This window comes from Fusarium solani, assembly GCF_023522795.1.
Source record: "Fusarium solani strain SB1 chromosome Unknown bctg00000003_1, whole genome shotgun sequence".
Classification (NCBI taxonomy): Eukaryota; Fungi; Ascomycota; class Sordariomycetes; order Hypocreales; family Nectriaceae; genus Fusarium; species Fusarium solani.
The window spans coordinates 1,796,904-1,813,194 of record NW_027072154.1 but is presented as its reverse complement, the minus strand read 5'-3'; the positions used below and the strand labels follow the sequence as shown (position 1 = coordinate 1,813,194).

Below are 16,291 nucleotides of genomic sequence, written 5' to 3'. Positions count from 1 at the left end.
TGTGAAGCCGGTTGTGATGTGGGGGTGAAGGAGCTGTTTACAGATTATCATGTTTATGGCCCTGGCAAGTCTTCTTGAATGTTCCAAAGCTTAGATATTCATGTTCCGGCATAGAGTTCTACTCGTCCACACCCCTTTCCAGGGTCTAGCCTCATCGTGGAGAGACGTCGAAATCTCCCGATTCGAGAGTGCCCCTCGACGATGTCATCACCCCACCGGGAGAGTACGTACCTTGTAGCCACCGGGTTCCGGTTGTCATAAATTATCGTATGCGCCCAAAGTCACACTTTCGACATTGCATGATATATAACCCTCATCCTTCACCGCCAGACATTGCAGTCAGTCAATGCGAATTACTCCCACTGCTTCCCTACTGTCAATCGCAAGAATGGCTCTTCATCCGCCGCCCGAGACGTCCAAGCTGATCTGTATGTTTTGACTGCCCCTCCCCCGCACTCGCGATGGGAATCGCCTCATGACTCCTCGCTGACAGGATGCTTCCAGTCGCCCCCGCGGGCTCCAAGCCCACTGGTCAGGCTGAGCAGTTCACAAAGGGATCCCTCGTCCGCTCGCAGCTAAACTCGACCTCGCCGATCCCCCAGTTCCACGAGTGGTTCTCGCGCGCGCAAAAGCCCGACTCTGGCGTCGCACACCCCGAGGCGTGCACCCTCTCGACCGCCTCTCTCCCGTCGGGCCGCGTGTCCTCGCGCACCGTGTACCTCAAGGAGCTAGATCCCCGCGGGTTCGTCATCTACACAAACCTCGGCACGTCGCGCAAGTCGGCAGACATGGAGAGCAACCCGCGGGCTGCGCTGCTGTTCTTTTGGGAGGCGCTGCAGCAGCAGGTGCATGTCGAGGGAAAGGTGGAGCGCATCACTCGTGAGGAGAGCCAGACGTACTATGACACGAGAGCGCGAGGAAGCCGTATTGGTGCATGGGCTAGTCGACAGAGTCAGGTGCTAGAGCCTCAAGGTGAGGGTGACGATGGACGGGAGCAGCTACAGGAGTGGTACAAAGAGGTCGAGGAGCGGTTCGAGGGACAGGAGGAAATTCCCGTGCCGGAGTTCTGGGGCGGCGTGAGAATTATTCCTGACCGTATGGAGTTCTGGCAGGGCAGGGAGAGCCGCTTGCACGACCGGTTCGTGTATGAGCGTGAGGGAGAAGCCGATGAGTGGACGCTCAAGAGGTTGAGCCCTTAGGCATGTGGTTACGGTGACCATCTCCACTCGATCTTCGTTAGACTTGCGAGGATATTGTCTTGCATTTGTAAGCCCGGTGCAGCCATTGACATTTACATGGTTATTAGACTAGAAGGAAAAAAGCGAGCTGAATGAAAGTATGTTGTGTCAATTGATTGACAAGTTACCGTCCCGGCAAGTTGGGTGAAGCCATTAACAGTCCCGTTCCAGGTGCTGAGTATTCGCACGCAATGCTAATATCTTAGGAGGGAATTATCGGCAATTTACATATAGGGATGAATATTCATCTTCTAGTCTTCCAGCTTCTCACCTTTCGGCCATATATGATGAGACCGCGACATAGGAAGTCTCAATTGGCATCAAAGACAGCATCGCATGTGAAGAACGGAGATTTAAAAAGGGAGGTGGGTCCGGAGTGGATCCCGGCGTCCTCCGGCCCCGAAGTCTCCGGCCTGCCACCTTTGGAAAGAAAGCACAAAACAACACCAAAACATCATCGAAAGGCGCAAAAAGAAAGTGATCATGATGGGGATCGAACCCACAATCTTCTGATTCGTAGTCAGACGCCTTGCCATTGGGCCACACGACCTCTTGATTGGTTGATAATCTGGCTGTCTGTTGCAGCTGAAGTCTCCGGGCCGAACGAAGGATTTGAGGGCGGCATGTGGGAAAAGCGGGTCTCGGGGCGGACTAAAATCTACGCAAACCCACTTGAAGAGGCATGATGAGAAAAGTTTTCGTCGAGGCCGGGTGAGAGCCGGACAGTAGTGGCAGTGATGTGTATTGTGCTTGTTGGTTATGATTGAGAGCAAAAAAAGAGGTAGAGTCAGTTGGGTAGGATGTCAAGAGTTGTCCAAACCTTGAAGCCCCTCAACACCAACGAAACTCTCACCATCTGCATCTAGCACCGCACAACACCAAGGCAAAAAGAAACGTTGATCATGATGGGGATCGAACCCACAATCTTCTGATTCGTAGTCAGACGCCTTGCCATTGGGCCACACGACCATCTTGTCTTGTGTTGTGACTGTCGGGTCGTTATTGCAGTCCATGCAGCTGGAGGGAGGTTGTTATCGTTCTGTGGCTGCATCTAGGCGTCATGTCGGACTGTAAAAGAGATCCAAATGAGACTCTGACAGGTCTTTGTTAGCATTGACTTGCATGTTGCAATGTGTTGGCGAGTACAGAGCTGTACACATTGATCCTGTTACCTTGCGCTTGGTGCTCCCTCAAAGTATGCGCGGGGTCTTGGAACTCTTGTCGAGTTACCCTACAAAAACAAGGTCCATGGAAAGGCTTGGGACGAAATGATACCTATGAGTATTAGCTATTCTCTTTTTCTTGTTCCCTTCTTTCGTTGTCTGGTAAATGTGTGGGTGGTGATTTCGTTGATGGATGTTGACAGATGCCTGATGACAGTTGTTGCTTTGACTGGAGATTACACTAACATGACTGACCGCCACATATCTCGGAGAAAGTGACTACCCTGCTCCCGAGACAAGGAACCTGAGTCACTATGTAACCCCTGGAGTACCACTTACACCAATGTACTATAGAATCTCCCAAGTCAGAAGTTATTGACAAGGTAGTGATGGGAATAGAGTCTTTCAGTGGTCAGTCTAGGGTATCTACATTGGCCAACATCTCAACCCGAGCACCGTCAACATGAGTAATTGACTCCCAATGCTTCACATGTGAACCCTTCTAACTCCAATAAATCCATTTCTCATATCAATTCATCCATCAAGGTCGCAAACACCACAGATATCCCGTGTCCCTCATATCTGCCGTGTCCCCAGCCAAGGAGCACCGCCCCACAAAAAAAGCACCAGTGACTCGTCCCTCCGGCGTCGGAATTGACTTTGGACAAGTTAAAGAGCCACGAGGGAAGCTCTCTTTTCGTCTACTCACACCCGACAACCCATCACAGCTCAGAGGACTCTAGTCAAGATGTCCCCCTTCAACCTCGAGGCCTGCGCAAGGCCAAACATCCTCGCCCTCCAGCCCTACCGCTGCGCAAGAGAGCAAGTTGCTACCCCTCCCCCGCTATGGACTCAAACTGACCAACCGTCCCGCAGCGATTACAAGGACGACGGCACAAACATTCTCCTCGACGCCAACGAGAACGCATACGGTCCTTCGCTCGGGGAAGATATCGCCAAGGATGGAGGATCCGATGTCGACTTTCTCGGTCTTCACCGATATCCTGATCCTCACCAGGAGCCGCTGAAGCAGCAGCTCTGCCAGCTTCGTAATACCCACGCTCATACTCCTAAGACGCTCAAGCCTGAGAACCTGTTTGTCGGCGTTGGAAGCGACGAGGCCATTGACGCTCTGCTGCGATGCTTCTGCGTTCCCGGCCGCGATCGCATTCTTACATGCCCACCCACATACGGCATGTACGCCGTGTCCGCCCAGGTCAACGACGTCGCCATTGTCAAGGTCCCTCTCCTCTCAGCCCCGTCCTTTGCCATTGACGTTCCCGCCGTGCTCGCCGCCCTGTCCAATGAGCCCAACGTCAAGCTCGTCTACCTGTGCTCGCCTGGAAACCCCACAGGTTCGCTCCTCGCAAAGGCCGACGTTCAGCAGATCCTCAACCACCCGACCTGGAATGGCGTCGTGGTGCTGGATGAAGCTTACATCGACTTTGCCCCAGAGAATGCTTCTCTCGCCGAGTGGGTTACCGAGTTCCCCAACCTCGTCGTCATGCAGACCCTGTCCAAGGCATTTGGCATGGCCGGTATTCGTCTCGGCGCTGCCTTCACTTCGCCCCCAATTGCTAGGCTTCTGAACAGCCTCAAGGCTCCTTACAACATCTCTAGCCCTACGAGCTCTCTCGCATCTTATGCCGTCTCTGAGCGTGGCCTTGCCGTGATGCGCGCCAACCGCGCGCGTCTTCTCGAGCAGCGTGACCGTCTTATCGAGGAGCTTCCCAAGATTCCTGGCGTGGGTCGTCTCCGCGGCGGCACCGAGAGCAACTTTCTGCTCTACGAGATGCTCGACTCGGCGGGCAACCCTGACAACGCGACAGCACTGGCCGTATACGAGAAGCTTGCCGAGTCCAAGGGCGTCGTGGTGCGGTTCAGGGGTAAGGAGCACGGGTGCCTAGGATGCCTTCGTATCACTCTCGGCACCGAGGCTGAGGTGACGAGATTCCTCGAGTCGCTGCGGGTGACATTGGCCGAGGTTAGAGGACAATAGAGGAAAAAGAAAGGGAGAAAAGGCGATAAACAGACGGCGTTCTGGTTGGATCTAGGTTGTCTAGACGTAATCTCGTGAAATTATAGAAGCAACGCTCATGACTTGGGCCTTTTTACAAGAAAGAATCCAGACGCCCATTCTATCATATCCTAATAACGCCTGTGGTCTAATCCTGGTGCAATATCTATAATACATGTATATGTGCTTAGGCCAGCCCCAACAGCAGGAGAACTGTGCCGATGCTAAACGACGCAAGAACAAGATCTGCCCGGGCGAGACTGGCGGCGTCGTCGCTCTCTGTGGGCTTGGGCTTCTCTGTGTTGGTAGGCGACGGTGTAGGAGTAGCCTTGACCCTGGACTCCTTGTTCCAGTCGGTGCTGCGGACCACCTTGATCTGGTCTCCCTGAAGAGGCACGGGGAGATCATCTAGCAGAAGACCCTGGACAATCTCGAGGGCGCACATTTGCTGACCAAGACCCGGGTTTCCGTCAAAGCCGCCTACCCACCATCGCATACCACACTCACGACCAGACTTGCCACCGGTGCAAGTCTTGGCAGCAGCCTGAGCTGAAGGTACGAGGAAACGCTCAACGTGGTCCTTCAGTGAGGGCTGCATCTGGATGCTCTGGTACATGAAGCGAGATAGATAACCCTTGAAGGTGGACATGTCCCAGTTGCACGTGTTGACCGTCTCGCAAGCCGCCTCGTACATGATGTCCGTGCTGTTATCAAAGGGGGAGAAGAACCAGTCAGTGCCATCAAGGAGCCGCTTGGAACGCTCCTCCCACTCGGGCTTGCCAGTGTAGTTTGCGAGGACGGCAGCGCCGTAGAGGTAGATGCCGCTGGTGTAGGTGAAGGAGTGGTAGGTGGTCTTTTCGCAGTTGTCGAGCACGCTGGCGCCGTCGTAAACGTGGTAGTTGCGCTTGTCGATAAAGCCAACCTCCCACGACCAGTCCCAGACCTTGTTCGCCCAGTCGAGATACGTGCTGTTGCCGGTGGCTCGGGCGAGACGAGCCGCGAGCTGGAAGAAGCCGCCGTTGCTGACCGAGTTCTTGTAAGTGAGACCGTTCGGGTTCTCGGGGAAGATCTGCCAAAGGAGGCCGCCGTTGCAAGCCGACATGTTCCAGCGGCCGACTAGCTCGTTGAATACGTTGGCGCTAATGTCGAGCCACGAGGGGAGCGTTGTATTTGGCTGAGGAAAGTTGCGCTCGGCGGCAGAGAGGACGGCCGAGCCCCAGAAGAAGAGGTCGTCGTTGCCCTCCTCATCGGCGTGCTCCGGAGGCATGTAGTCGTGGTCGGGGCCGAGGTTTGTGGGAGCCAGCAGGGCCTGGATGATTACATCGTTGTAGCTGGGGTCTCCGGTGAAGTGGTAGTAGTCCAGCATGACGCCCCAGAGGGCGCCGGCAACCCACCAGTAGTAAGGATCCTGGAGGTCGCCGAGATCCTTGGGGACGGTGGATGTGTTGCCGCTGTAGTACGTCATGGCGTCGTAGGCGATACTTGCTGCCACATCCTTGATGGAGTCTGGGCTTGTTAGTCGGGTGTGCGACAAACAGACAGACGCGACATACCAGGGTCATTGATGTCCAAGGAACTGGGAGCTGTCTTGTTAGCAGCCGCGGCGAGCGAGGCCAAACTGGCCAAGGCCCAGAGCTTCATAATGCTGGTAAAAAAAAAAATTGGTGTCGCTCAGCGATGATTGTGTTGATGTGGGTGTAAGTGAGCGATGGGTCGAGTGGGTAACGTCTGGTTTTGCGGGCGAATGAATATTGAACCCTCGCAGATAATGAATATCAGAGGCAGCCGATGAATAAGTTGAGTAAAGCGAGAGAGAAATCTATGTACGATTCAGACTGAGAAGTCGCGTCGAAGCTGAGAATTGAGGGAGAGAATGGCCCTAAAACGGATGGAAGGAGAGAATGAACGTTGTGGGGAGATAGAGAAAGAAGTAAGAAAAGAGAAGGAAAAAATGTCAGAGGGGCCAGAAGCGAAGCGATTCGACAAAGATACGATAACAGAATGGGAATACGAGGACGAGAAATAAGCTGAGGCTCGACAAAAGATTCCAAGGCTGGACCGGGCTAGATCGACCAGGGCATGGATAACATGGAGCTTGGGAAGACGGGAGAGGGCTCCAGGCTATTAATATCGCCCCCAACTAACCAGCGGGCTTCTGCTTTCAGGCCTGTCTTGTCTTGTCTTGTCTTGCAGTAGGCAGGGTCAGCTAGACCAAAAGCAAAGTCTAGATCAAGAGGAGCTGAGAGAGAGAGAGAGAGAAATCCATGCCTTTTTCTTTCTCCTCCGCAGTTGGGCTGGCTCAGCCTCTTCAGCCCAGGGATTATAACCCCTGAAACTCGGCTTCCCCATGGGATGGGATTTTGACCCACGATGCTCGGTCGATCAACCGTCACGGCTGGCCAGTGACATGCCTCGCATTGAGAAAATCCGTGTTACAGACAAAATGGCCATTGTTTCGTCTGGCCGCGCGGGTAAGGGCAAACACTCTACAACCCAGTATCTCCTGTTTGTCTGTTGCCGCTAGAGGAACACATGGCGGTGATCGACGGCGCCAGGAGAGAAAAAACGCCTTCGAAACAGTGTTGGAAAAAGCGCCAGGGGTAAAGAAAGACCCACTGGACGTGTCTTGGCTTGGGTGGCAGCTGGGACAGTACGGTAGGCTGAGAGGCCGCTGAGAGACGCTGAGATTGTGAGTTTGGCGCCATGGGGGTAGTCAACGTCATCAAGACTCCTGATAGGGCCATGTTGATGATGGCGCGTCTACGGAGAATTCAAGTAGATTATTCCTTCAAGGCCTCTCTTCTTGCCTGTATATCTTGTACTTCGTAGACCTCTGAATGCTTCACTGTCCAGAGTACAACGTAGCACGGAATCATCCCTGTAGCCCACCCGTCAGCTCTGCATAAACGTTACCCACACGCATTCTTCCCTTGCTTCACCTTTCCATCCATTCATCGCATCGCATTGCATCCCAGACCAAGACACACGCACACGCAAGCAAACGTGAAAAAAAGGGGGGTCGGCTTGAAACGTGAAACATGTTCAATCAGAAACAACAACAACAACAACAACATGAACCGTCCAACGCTTTCTGTCTCCTGTTTCGCCTGCGTCAACCATCACGATCGGTACCTTGCAGACGGCTGCTGAGTCAGACACGTAAAAAAGCAAGCAGGCAGGCCAGGAACAAGAAAACCGTCGGTTCTAGACCCTGTCCCTTTCCAGTGACATCAATGGCTAGAATGGTTTCGGTTCGCGGTGCTTACCCGACCGTCTGTGCTAGCTGTCAGCCCCTCAAGGTGACAAGGACGATAAAACATGGGACGAAAAGAGACGAGCAAACTGGAAGGGGAAGGGAGCTCACGGCCAAGACCTTGGCCTGCAGACGAAGAAAAAGACTCTGGTCTTGGCTTCTACACCAACATTCCTCGGGAGCCGAGATGCACCTCTCGTATGCGTAAATCATTCTCCTGATGCATGATCCGAGGTAATCTTGCGACCCTGAAGCCTCGCAGCAAGCCCGTCAGCAGAGAGAGACAGGGCTGACTTGCTGTCACTGTGATAGATCTGCCTATTTTTCGTCATAGACTTGGCCTCATTTCCTCGAGCGTTTTTGATATGCTGGCTGGCTGTCGGCACTAGCGGCGTGATCTGAGTCGCACAAACGGATGGTTCCAACAATGGGTGGCAGAAGGGTACCTGCATGTGGGATGGTGGTTTCACGAATCAACCAAGCTTTGTTGTAGCCGGCCGTTTGAACCAGAGCCTCGGCGTCTGACAAGGAGCAATCATTAAGCATGGCAGCTTGTAATGAACATGACCATGCATATGCGGTCCAAAAAATCTCACAAAAGCTCACGACTGTCACCCGCCAAGACTCACTATCCAGCCTCTACGTATCAGCCCTGACAGAATCGCCGTTCTCCATCAAATCGTCAAGATGGCCGAGCGGTCGAAGGCGCTGTGTTCAAGACCCACTTGAGTTCTCTTGCCCTCTAAACAAGGGTGTTTCCACAGTATCGAAAGATTCTTGGGTTCGAATCCCAATCTTGACATTGAAACCATCGTGAGATGTCTTTTTTTGCTTCATCTCACATTTCTTTGTGGTTCTGGTGCCCTGGCGACTCCATAGTGCCAGATACGAGTGGCACTTTCAACAAATAAGCCAGGATGGCCGAGTGGTCTAAGGCGCTGTGTTCAAGAAAGTTGAGCTTCTTCCCTCTAAACAAGGGAGTTCCACAGTATCGAGAGATGCTTGGGTTCGAATCCCAATCCTGGCAATTCTTTTTTTGCTCTTGTCCTTTTTTGTTTGGAATTTCTGATTGTAGACATCTGTCTGGGTGTGTTTGTGCGAGCAAGCCTGTGCCCTTGTATCTCTCTTGTCGTTGTCGGTATTCACCTTTATCCAAGCTGCTCCCTGTAGCGTATATTGTCACACACCAAAAGACCATCCGTCACGGCCAGCACACAAATTCAATCAGCTTGCTTATCCTTTGTAGTGTCACGATTAATCTTGCTCAAGGAGAGGCTGGCTGAACTGTCATTCAAAGAAAGACATGGCACCTCATGGCTCACTCAACTGCCGTAATTGACTCAAGACCTCACCTCATGCTGTGGACCAAATACCAAGCTCATGAAACAATCAAGGGGTCATGAAATGCGGCTCTGTGACATCTGTTTTTAACCATCCTATTCCCTTTCTCTCAACGCATTTCCCGCTCTTTGCCTCCATTCCCAATGCCACGCAATCGCGATGCCAAACGCCGAAACAAAACAGCCAACCTATTAACACGCCTCAAACAACCGGGTATCATCGTCCCAAAAGATCACGCTTCGTGCCACCCTAGGTTCTCGGTATTTGCTCTTCCCTTCTGGAACAAATCCTTCTCGTGGTGCTCGTTTGCTGTGCTCGTCACCTTGCCATGCTACCATAGCCATCCAGCAATACACATAACCGCAAACACGGCTCTACACACGTCGATGTGTCTGCTTGCGCCGGCACTGTCACTGTCGCTCTCGGTGGCCATCGGTACAGACACAAACTCGCTTGCTCCAGTCGGTGTCGCCCATGTCGCGGTGAAAGAGTCGGGGTCGTGAGGCAGTTCGGCCATGGTCAAGACGCCCCATTCCATCTGGCTGCCAGAGAATGTCGATGTCCAGGTTACCTCGGTTGGACCCTCATTCACACCGTTATCGTAGCCGTCGGCGAAGCTGGAGTATCCGGAACATGTCGCCCTCGTCTTGCCGTGGAGTGTGCATTCTAGATTGGCGGTGCTTTGTAATGTCAGTGCTCATGATCCTACTCGTCGTGATGTTGCGACCTACAGTGTCGATGTGTGAGTGCCATGAAACTGGATCGTGTCGGGTCCTTCTATTAGCACAAAAGGAAACTCGAGCGAAAGATCGCAAGCCGGTGGGTTCGAGTCGGTCGCATCGGGGCAAAAGATTGTGTAGGTGGTCTCCTGCGCTTCCGGATTCTTGAGGGGTTAGTTAACATCACGCGATTGGATCCGAAGCACTCACACTTGAGATGATACTCCCGCGCACGACGGACCACGACTCCTTGTTGTAATAGGGGAGATAGATAGGCGCAGTCGTGACGGCGGGGGCCTCCTGGTTGGCGGGCGCGGCTGTGCAGAGGGCTAGCAGAGCCAGCAGCGTCCATGAGAGGGTCAAGATCATCGAAGAGACGTGGGCGCAAACTCTTGCAGGGATGTGAGCGGATAGATAGCAGGGTTTGACAGCGCACGTAAGACTTGGAGCAGGCCCAAGAGCGAAAGGGCTACGGCACAAGAGAACAGCAGCTACGACGAGGAAACAGGATCATGGCCGAGTTTAAAGGGTCGGATCCGTCGCTGGAAGAGCCAAGCCAAAAGGGCCGCCGAGTAGAGCGCCAAGGGCTGGGCGGACGGGGTTAGAGGCGAGTCGACGGGCGAGAGTGTAGCAGAGGGAAAAAGGAAGAGAGAAGCGATGGCGTCTGCGACTCTGGGCGAGGCGATTGTGGTGAGTTGCCAAGACCAACAGTCTCCCGTCCAGGCGCGATGCCAAGACTTGGAGGGTGCCAAGAATGGCGCCAGTTTTGCGATATTTTTTGTTCTTTGCAACCAACATCAATTGAACGAATACCTATACGAATAAACTGGTGATATCATAAACATAAGAAACAGCCAGTCAAAGACCTTGACGTCTGCTTGAAGCTACTGCAATTAATTACCCAGTGCAGAGCCTCTCTTTGGTGGGTATCAACCCCATGGATCAAACCAAGGATCATCACGACCCACTATGAGTTGGCTTCCAGAAGAAGCTTGATTACGCGCTCTGGTTCATTCTTTCCCCATGAAAGCCAAATTGGTTCCCTCATGGGTGCTATTATTGGTTATGTTACTATGTAGCGGCCCAAACTGGCCGTTCGGTCACTCTGACGTCCACTGCCTCGCCGAATGAGACTCAAGTCCCAATTCAACCTCTCAAAATTAGCAATAGAGCGAGAATGTCAATCCTTTACGTCGCATCTCATTATTCTGAGTGTCATGTACTAGTAAATAGATGCTTCCCGGGCAGGTATTTAACCAAGAGAGCACCCGTTGAGGGAGCTCCCTTTGTAGACTCAACTCACCTCATCCATCCTCATACCAAAAATGGCTCGCTCTCTGGCCCTCCTTGTCGGTGCCGTCGCCGTCGTCGCGGCCGCTGAGACTAAAACGATCAAGTGGTGGATTCCAGAGGGCATTGAGACCAAGGGCTACAAGGCCTCTGTCGTCTCCATTGACGGCGAGGACACCACGTTGGCCGTGAATAAGGACTCTACCACCGGTATTATCGCCAGCGGCCCGTCCACTCTTACCGCGGCCATCACCATCGAAACTGATAATGCTATGAAGTGAGTTATTCGCCTCTCAAGAATGAATGTATCTGACAATACGCCAGCTATCAGGAGTATCACTGTGAGCTCGACCCAGACAAGGACCAAGCCAGCTGCACACACCAAGTTTCCATGTCGCGCAACGAGAACATCATTCAAGATGTATCCGACACCACTGTTGAAAGTTACCAGGAGACAATGGCGCCCATAATCGTCACCGCTGGTGCCGACAAGCTGGGTGACGACGCGAACACGACGGCAGCCGATAAGTCTTCTGCCGTTGACGAGTCTTCTTCTACTGAGGCTTCTGCCACGGCCGCATCAAAACCCAAGGCCACCGAAGCCGAAGCGACAAGCTCGGGTAATGCGGCGCCCATGATGACGCAGAATGCCGTGTTTGCCGGTGTTGCAGCCGTTGTTGGAGGTGCTGCTGTGTTGTTGTAGTTTATGGTGAAGAGTGTTATTAATAATTCGGCGTGTTTGCGACCTTTGAGAAGAGTACAGCCAGTATTCTTTCAGAAACGAGTTGGCAGCCTGAGATTATGGAGTTCAGGAAAATATCAGCGCTTTTACTTCTGCTTGGAGTACCGTCCCATCTTGAGTTTAGATATACAGAAGTCTTGACTTCTTCCAGCCATTAACCGATAAACCTGTGAAACTCAATGAATGGAGTACACGAACCAGCAACGCCTGACGCGTTGCTAGTGGTTCATCCTCGCGGGAGAATCCGATTGGACTTAAGCCAGGCCAACTTGATACAGGCACAAAAGCTTAATTCAACTATTAAAAAGGACAACATACCGAACAAGGTCGTTTTAATAGTTCCTTACAAACCCAACGCTGGTTCCCCAGTTTTAAGCGCGCGGCAGATCCACACTCGAGGAATCTCCCGGCGCGCCATCAGGAAATACGGATATAGACATTATAAATACCAATCACCGGGAGCCTCGTTCTCCTTTTAAAGGGTTCAATATCAAGTTCCAAGGTGAGAAGCCATTGTGATCAACATGACCCAGTTCAGAGCTCTGATCGGCATTGTCTCGCTTGCTGTCGCCATGCTTGCCCTCTTTGGCGCGGTGCCCCTCAAGGCTTTCTCATCGACGTTGCAGAGGGTTGGTTTGGATTGGTATGGGCAGCAGAAGAATGCTAGTGCTTCGTTGGCGACGCGATCAACTACAAAGACACCGGTTTACTTTTTCAGTCATGGAGGTGTAAGTCGTCTTTGCACGCATATACAGAGACCTTGCTGATGGCCTTCAGCCCGATGTCCAGTACAACACGGAGCACCCCGTGTACCCAGTCCTCCAGCAGATCGGAAAGGAGATTACACAGCAAGTCAAGCCAAAGGCTGTTGTTGTCTTTTCAGCTCACTGGATGGGTAAAGAGGACACTATCCACGTCAACAACGCTGTTGACACTGACCTGATTTACGAGTGCGTTGTCTGCTGACTGCTTGGGCCATTGCTGACACGTTGATAGCTTCTATGGATTCCCTGACCACTTTTACAAGGCCAAGTATCCTAGCAAGGGTGACCCTGAGCTCGCTAGCAAGATTATGGTCATGCTTTCAGAAGCTGGTATTCAGTCTTATGGAGTGAAACGCGGTCTTGACCATGGTGTCTGGTCTGGGTTCCACGTCGGTACGTGTATAGAGCATCCAATGCATAACATATACTCACATCAAGATAGCTTTCAACCCAGAGACAAACCCCTTGAACGTCCCTCTGGTGCAAGTTTCGCTCTTCAAGAACGAAGACCCTCACGCTCACTACGCCCTTGGTCGTGCCGTCGCGTCGCTTAGAGACCAAGGCATCGTCATCATTGGTGCTGGCATGTCGGTGCATAACCTTCGTGACATGCACTTCATGTTCGAGGGCAAGACGGAGCCTCTTCCCTATGTCGTGAGCTTCGACAACGCCCTTAGAGACGCGGTAGAGTCGGACCCTGCCGTGAGAGAGGACAAGATGGCCGCCGTGTGTAAGCGCGGAGACGCCAAGCAGGCACATCCCTTTGCCGACCACCTCATGCCTGTGTATATTGCTGCTGGCGCTGCCGGAGAGGACTGGGGAAAGAGGACGTGGACATTGCACGAAGGAAGCTTCGGTTGGGCGCAGTATCGATTCGGAGAGGTGCCTTCGTCATCATCGTAGGCTTGGGCATCGCCAAAAGTGCAGCAGTCGGAACGAGAACGATAAGTAGGATGGGAGGCGAGGCAGCAATCAGTCCGGGAGTTTGTTTCTATTTCGGCCCAAGCTGAACCCTCGGTCAGCGGGAACATGGTCAATTATATACCCAGCGTCCCAGGATGGTGACACAAAGGCAATAAAGCCAGCCGTCGTCTATGTGAGACCCCTCTTGGGCATCGCCGACAATATTCCCGACAATTCACCCCGCGAGACACGTCACTAGTCACTCCACGACGCACAGCCAGATAGCGTCATTGGATGGGCTGAGCGGAAAGGATTTTGCGCCCACATGGTCCCAATTGTTTAAGTAGTAACCCTGATCAGGGCTTGGTTAGTTAGACTTTGGTGCCGGCGCCCTTCACCAAATCGCCTTTGTTGTAAAACTCGACACTCGGAAGCAGTTCGCTGACCAGCCATCTTGCCGTCTGCGCGTGCAGTGAACCATGTCCAAAGGGCTCATGCGTCTTTTCCTTTCTCATTCGTCCGTTGCCGATGTCTAGGTTGCCCATTGCGTCGATAAGAATGTCGGGCGAAGATACGTCGTTGCGAGGAAGGGAAGAGTAGCCATCGCAGAGTGCTTGGAACACAACAACTTGGTCCTGAAGATGGACATCTGCCTGGCCTCCTGCAGATGTCTCCTCATATAGACCACGGCATACCTTGCTAGAGATCTGCGCCGAAAAGTTGTCCCTATTCTTGGTCTTCTTGGGCATGGATCCTAGGAAATCATGTCCCCATCGGATCCCCGACCCTGAGTGAGCCACCAGGAGGATGTACCACCGTGAATCGAGACTCGAGTCCTCAACCAGCTTAAAGTGGACATCTGACCCAGGAAATAAGTCTGCCAAGTCCTTTGTGAGTGATGCCTGGAGCTTCTCCTGTACGCTGATAGGCACAACCATGCTGACGTCGATAGACTTGACTTCATAGGACTGTGGGCGCTCGGGGGCTTTGAACCGCAGGCTCTGTCCTACCCTCAAGGGGAAAAGCTTGATCCATATCTTGCCTCTTGACTGGGGACCAAGGCTCCAGCCGCGTCTGATCAATCTCCTCTCAACGCGGATGGAGAAGCGACCTTCCAGAGTAGGCAGAAGGACTTGATCCAGATACTCAAAGCTGAGGGAAAAGGACACATTTGTGCCCCCTGATATCTCGAGCTCCACCGGCTCGTCAGATTCGTTGCCTGCGAACACCAGAAATGGCAGAATCGCTTGCAGGATGAGAAGCGTACTGGCTGAGCCAGACTCGGCCGAGATGCTGATGTTTCGCCGAAGGAGATCAGCTGGACCACGACGGGGGCAAAAAGTGACTGTTCTCGATCCCACGGTCAAACCCTCGACGTCTGCGTCTGTTGCCTCTGCCAGGAACTGAATGGCCGTGGCGTGTTGGCTTTTGAGTCCTGTGAGTGGTAAGCAGGACATCCAGACGCGTCGGTCGGCGCAACACTTACCTCCGCGCTCACGTCCACCCCTGATATCGGAAATGGTTACTGCCTGGCCGGTGAGAGCTGAAAGAGCGACAGCTGTCCTCACTAACTGCCCGCCACCCTCGCCTGTCGTTCCAGAGATTTCGAGGGGCTTCATTTGAGGGATGTGGCGGTTTGAGGGGATGGGTCTTTGTCCTGCAGGTTGTGTGCCTAGAAGTTTCGTTGGCCCAGGCTCAACTATTACAAAGCAGTCGCGTTGCACGAGGCGAAAAAACTCTGAGGTTCTCGTTTGCACCATATACCTACGGTACGATATATAATATCCAAGGGATCCATTGCGAACGATCATTTCTGGGGAAGCGTTTGCGGTGGTCGCCTTGTTTGAGTCACTGGCCGGGGTCGCTGTGACTGTTTGTTAGTGGCTGCAGTCACTTATACGCAGGAACGGCAAGGCAACCAAGGCTTCCCGCCCTGCCAATCCAGCAGTACGGGTCAGCCATTCAGGCGACAGCCCATGATTGACAGGGGATCGGCATGAATTCCTGTGAACGCGAGAACGCTGGTCATGAAGCAACGACTTGAGTCCAGTTGAAGCATTAATTGAGCCATTTGTTGCGACAGCCATGGAGTTGTGGGTTTCTAATGACTCTCATGCATACTCAGCCTTCGATAATAAGCCGGCAAGTCCGGCTCAATGAGTCCACGGTCTCGTGCACCATCTTCGGGGATCTCGGTCGAATTATGAGGAATACGAGCATGAGACATGAGGCCTCAATATATGATGAGACGGCAAGCCTCATGCTCATGCACATTGACAATCACCTCCCTCAGACACTTTCGACGTCACGATCCCGGTCGTCTGGGGGCTATCACACCCCGGCGGCCTGCAATTTGCGTTCGGTCTGACCTAGAGCAAGTTAAGGCGAGGCCTCATTTCTTTTTTCGAATGATTTATTCTCCTGGTCTCGGCGACCGAGTTTAAAGCCATTTTTGCCTCGTTTTCCTCCTTCTTCTGTACTCGGTCGCTGTCCCTCGGTCTCTGGGCATGGCAGCTGAACAATATGCGACTTACACGAATGGCTTTCCGCAATCCGCCCATAACCCGACGCCAAGTCACATAAAAATGGCTGTGTAGTCATGATGGGTGGTGATGACCCTCGTATGGACAAAAGTCATCATGGAGATATTGCTGTTCTTGGATCGTGCCGGGGCTGTGGCGAGCTGCGAACGGCAACATCTCAGCTTGTCGCCAACTCAATTGGTCCCTCGAGTCATGATCGCCGACGAGGCACCACCATACAGGGCGGCTCGACACCAAGGGCCACAAAATGGTTTGCGTACGCTCTCGCCTTCTGTGGCGTCACGGCATGGCCTGAAGGCTTGCAACCATTGAGACGGG

General features: G+C 53.0%; 7 protein-coding genes across 7 annotated transcripts; 4 read left to right on the top strand and 3 right to left on the bottom strand.

The window, feature by feature from the left end:
• Nucleotides 1–494: 494 nt before the first annotated feature.
• On the top strand, nucleotides 495–1,199 carry MRS44_006135 (uncharacterized protein; the record flags this gene model as incomplete). The annotated part of the gene is made up of 1 exon (XM_046274683.2): nucleotides 495–1,199. One exon carries the CDS (start codon nucleotides 495–497, stop codon nucleotides 1,197–1,199), a length of 705 nt encoding a protein of 234 aa, XP_046140287.2.
• A 1,950-nt stretch (nucleotides 1,200–3,149) lies between these two features.
• MRS44_006134 (uncharacterized protein) lies at nucleotides 3,150–4,400 on the top strand (the record flags this gene model as incomplete). The annotated part of the gene is made up of 1 exon (XM_065621654.1): nucleotides 3,150–4,400. The coding sequence occupies one exon, from the start codon at nucleotides 3,150–3,152 to the stop codon at nucleotides 4,398–4,400; it is 1,251 nt and encodes a 416-aa protein (XP_065477726.1).
• A 205-nt stretch (nucleotides 4,401–4,605) lies between these two features.
• On the bottom strand, nucleotides 4,606–6,059 carry MRS44_006133 (uncharacterized protein; the record flags this gene model as incomplete). Its single annotated transcript, XM_046268804.2, has 2 exons — nucleotides 4,606–5,924; nucleotides 5,972–6,059. 2 exons carry the CDS (start codon nucleotides 6,057–6,059, stop codon nucleotides 4,606–4,608), a joined length of 1,407 nt encoding a protein of 468 aa, XP_046140290.2.
• A 3,185-nt stretch (nucleotides 6,060–9,244) lies between these two features.
• MRS44_006132 (uncharacterized protein) lies at nucleotides 9,245–10,100 on the bottom strand (the record flags this gene model as incomplete). The annotated part of the gene is made up of 4 exons (XM_065621653.1): nucleotides 9,245–9,343; nucleotides 9,395–9,692; nucleotides 9,744–9,895; nucleotides 9,942–10,100. The coding sequence occupies 4 exons, from the start codon at nucleotides 10,098–10,100 to the stop codon at nucleotides 9,245–9,247; spliced, it is 708 nt and encodes a 235-aa protein (XP_065477725.1).
• A 956-nt stretch (nucleotides 10,101–11,056) lies between these two features.
• On the top strand, nucleotides 11,057–11,724 carry MRS44_006131 (uncharacterized protein; the record flags this gene model as incomplete). Its single annotated transcript, XM_046279287.2, has 2 exons — nucleotides 11,057–11,298; nucleotides 11,346–11,724. The coding sequence occupies 2 exons, from the start codon at nucleotides 11,057–11,059 to the stop codon at nucleotides 11,722–11,724; spliced, it is 621 nt and encodes a 206-aa protein (XP_046140292.1).
• A 563-nt stretch (nucleotides 11,725–12,287) lies between these two features.
• MRS44_006130 (uncharacterized protein) lies at nucleotides 12,288–13,430 on the top strand (the record flags this gene model as incomplete). The annotated part of the gene is made up of 4 exons (XM_046268827.2): nucleotides 12,288–12,491; nucleotides 12,541–12,713; nucleotides 12,760–12,920; nucleotides 12,970–13,430. The coding sequence occupies 4 exons, from the start codon at nucleotides 12,288–12,290 to the stop codon at nucleotides 13,428–13,430; spliced, it is 999 nt and encodes a 332-aa protein (XP_046140293.2).
• Nucleotides 13,431–13,801: 371 nt separating this feature from the next.
• On the bottom strand, nucleotides 13,802–15,228 carry MRS44_006129 (uncharacterized protein; the record flags this gene model as incomplete). The annotated part of the gene is made up of 3 exons (XM_065621652.1): nucleotides 13,802–14,865; nucleotides 14,917–15,129; nucleotides 15,195–15,228. 3 exons carry the CDS (start codon nucleotides 15,226–15,228, stop codon nucleotides 13,802–13,804), a joined length of 1,311 nt encoding a protein of 436 aa, XP_065477724.1.
• Nucleotides 15,229–16,291: the final 1,063 nt, after the last annotated feature.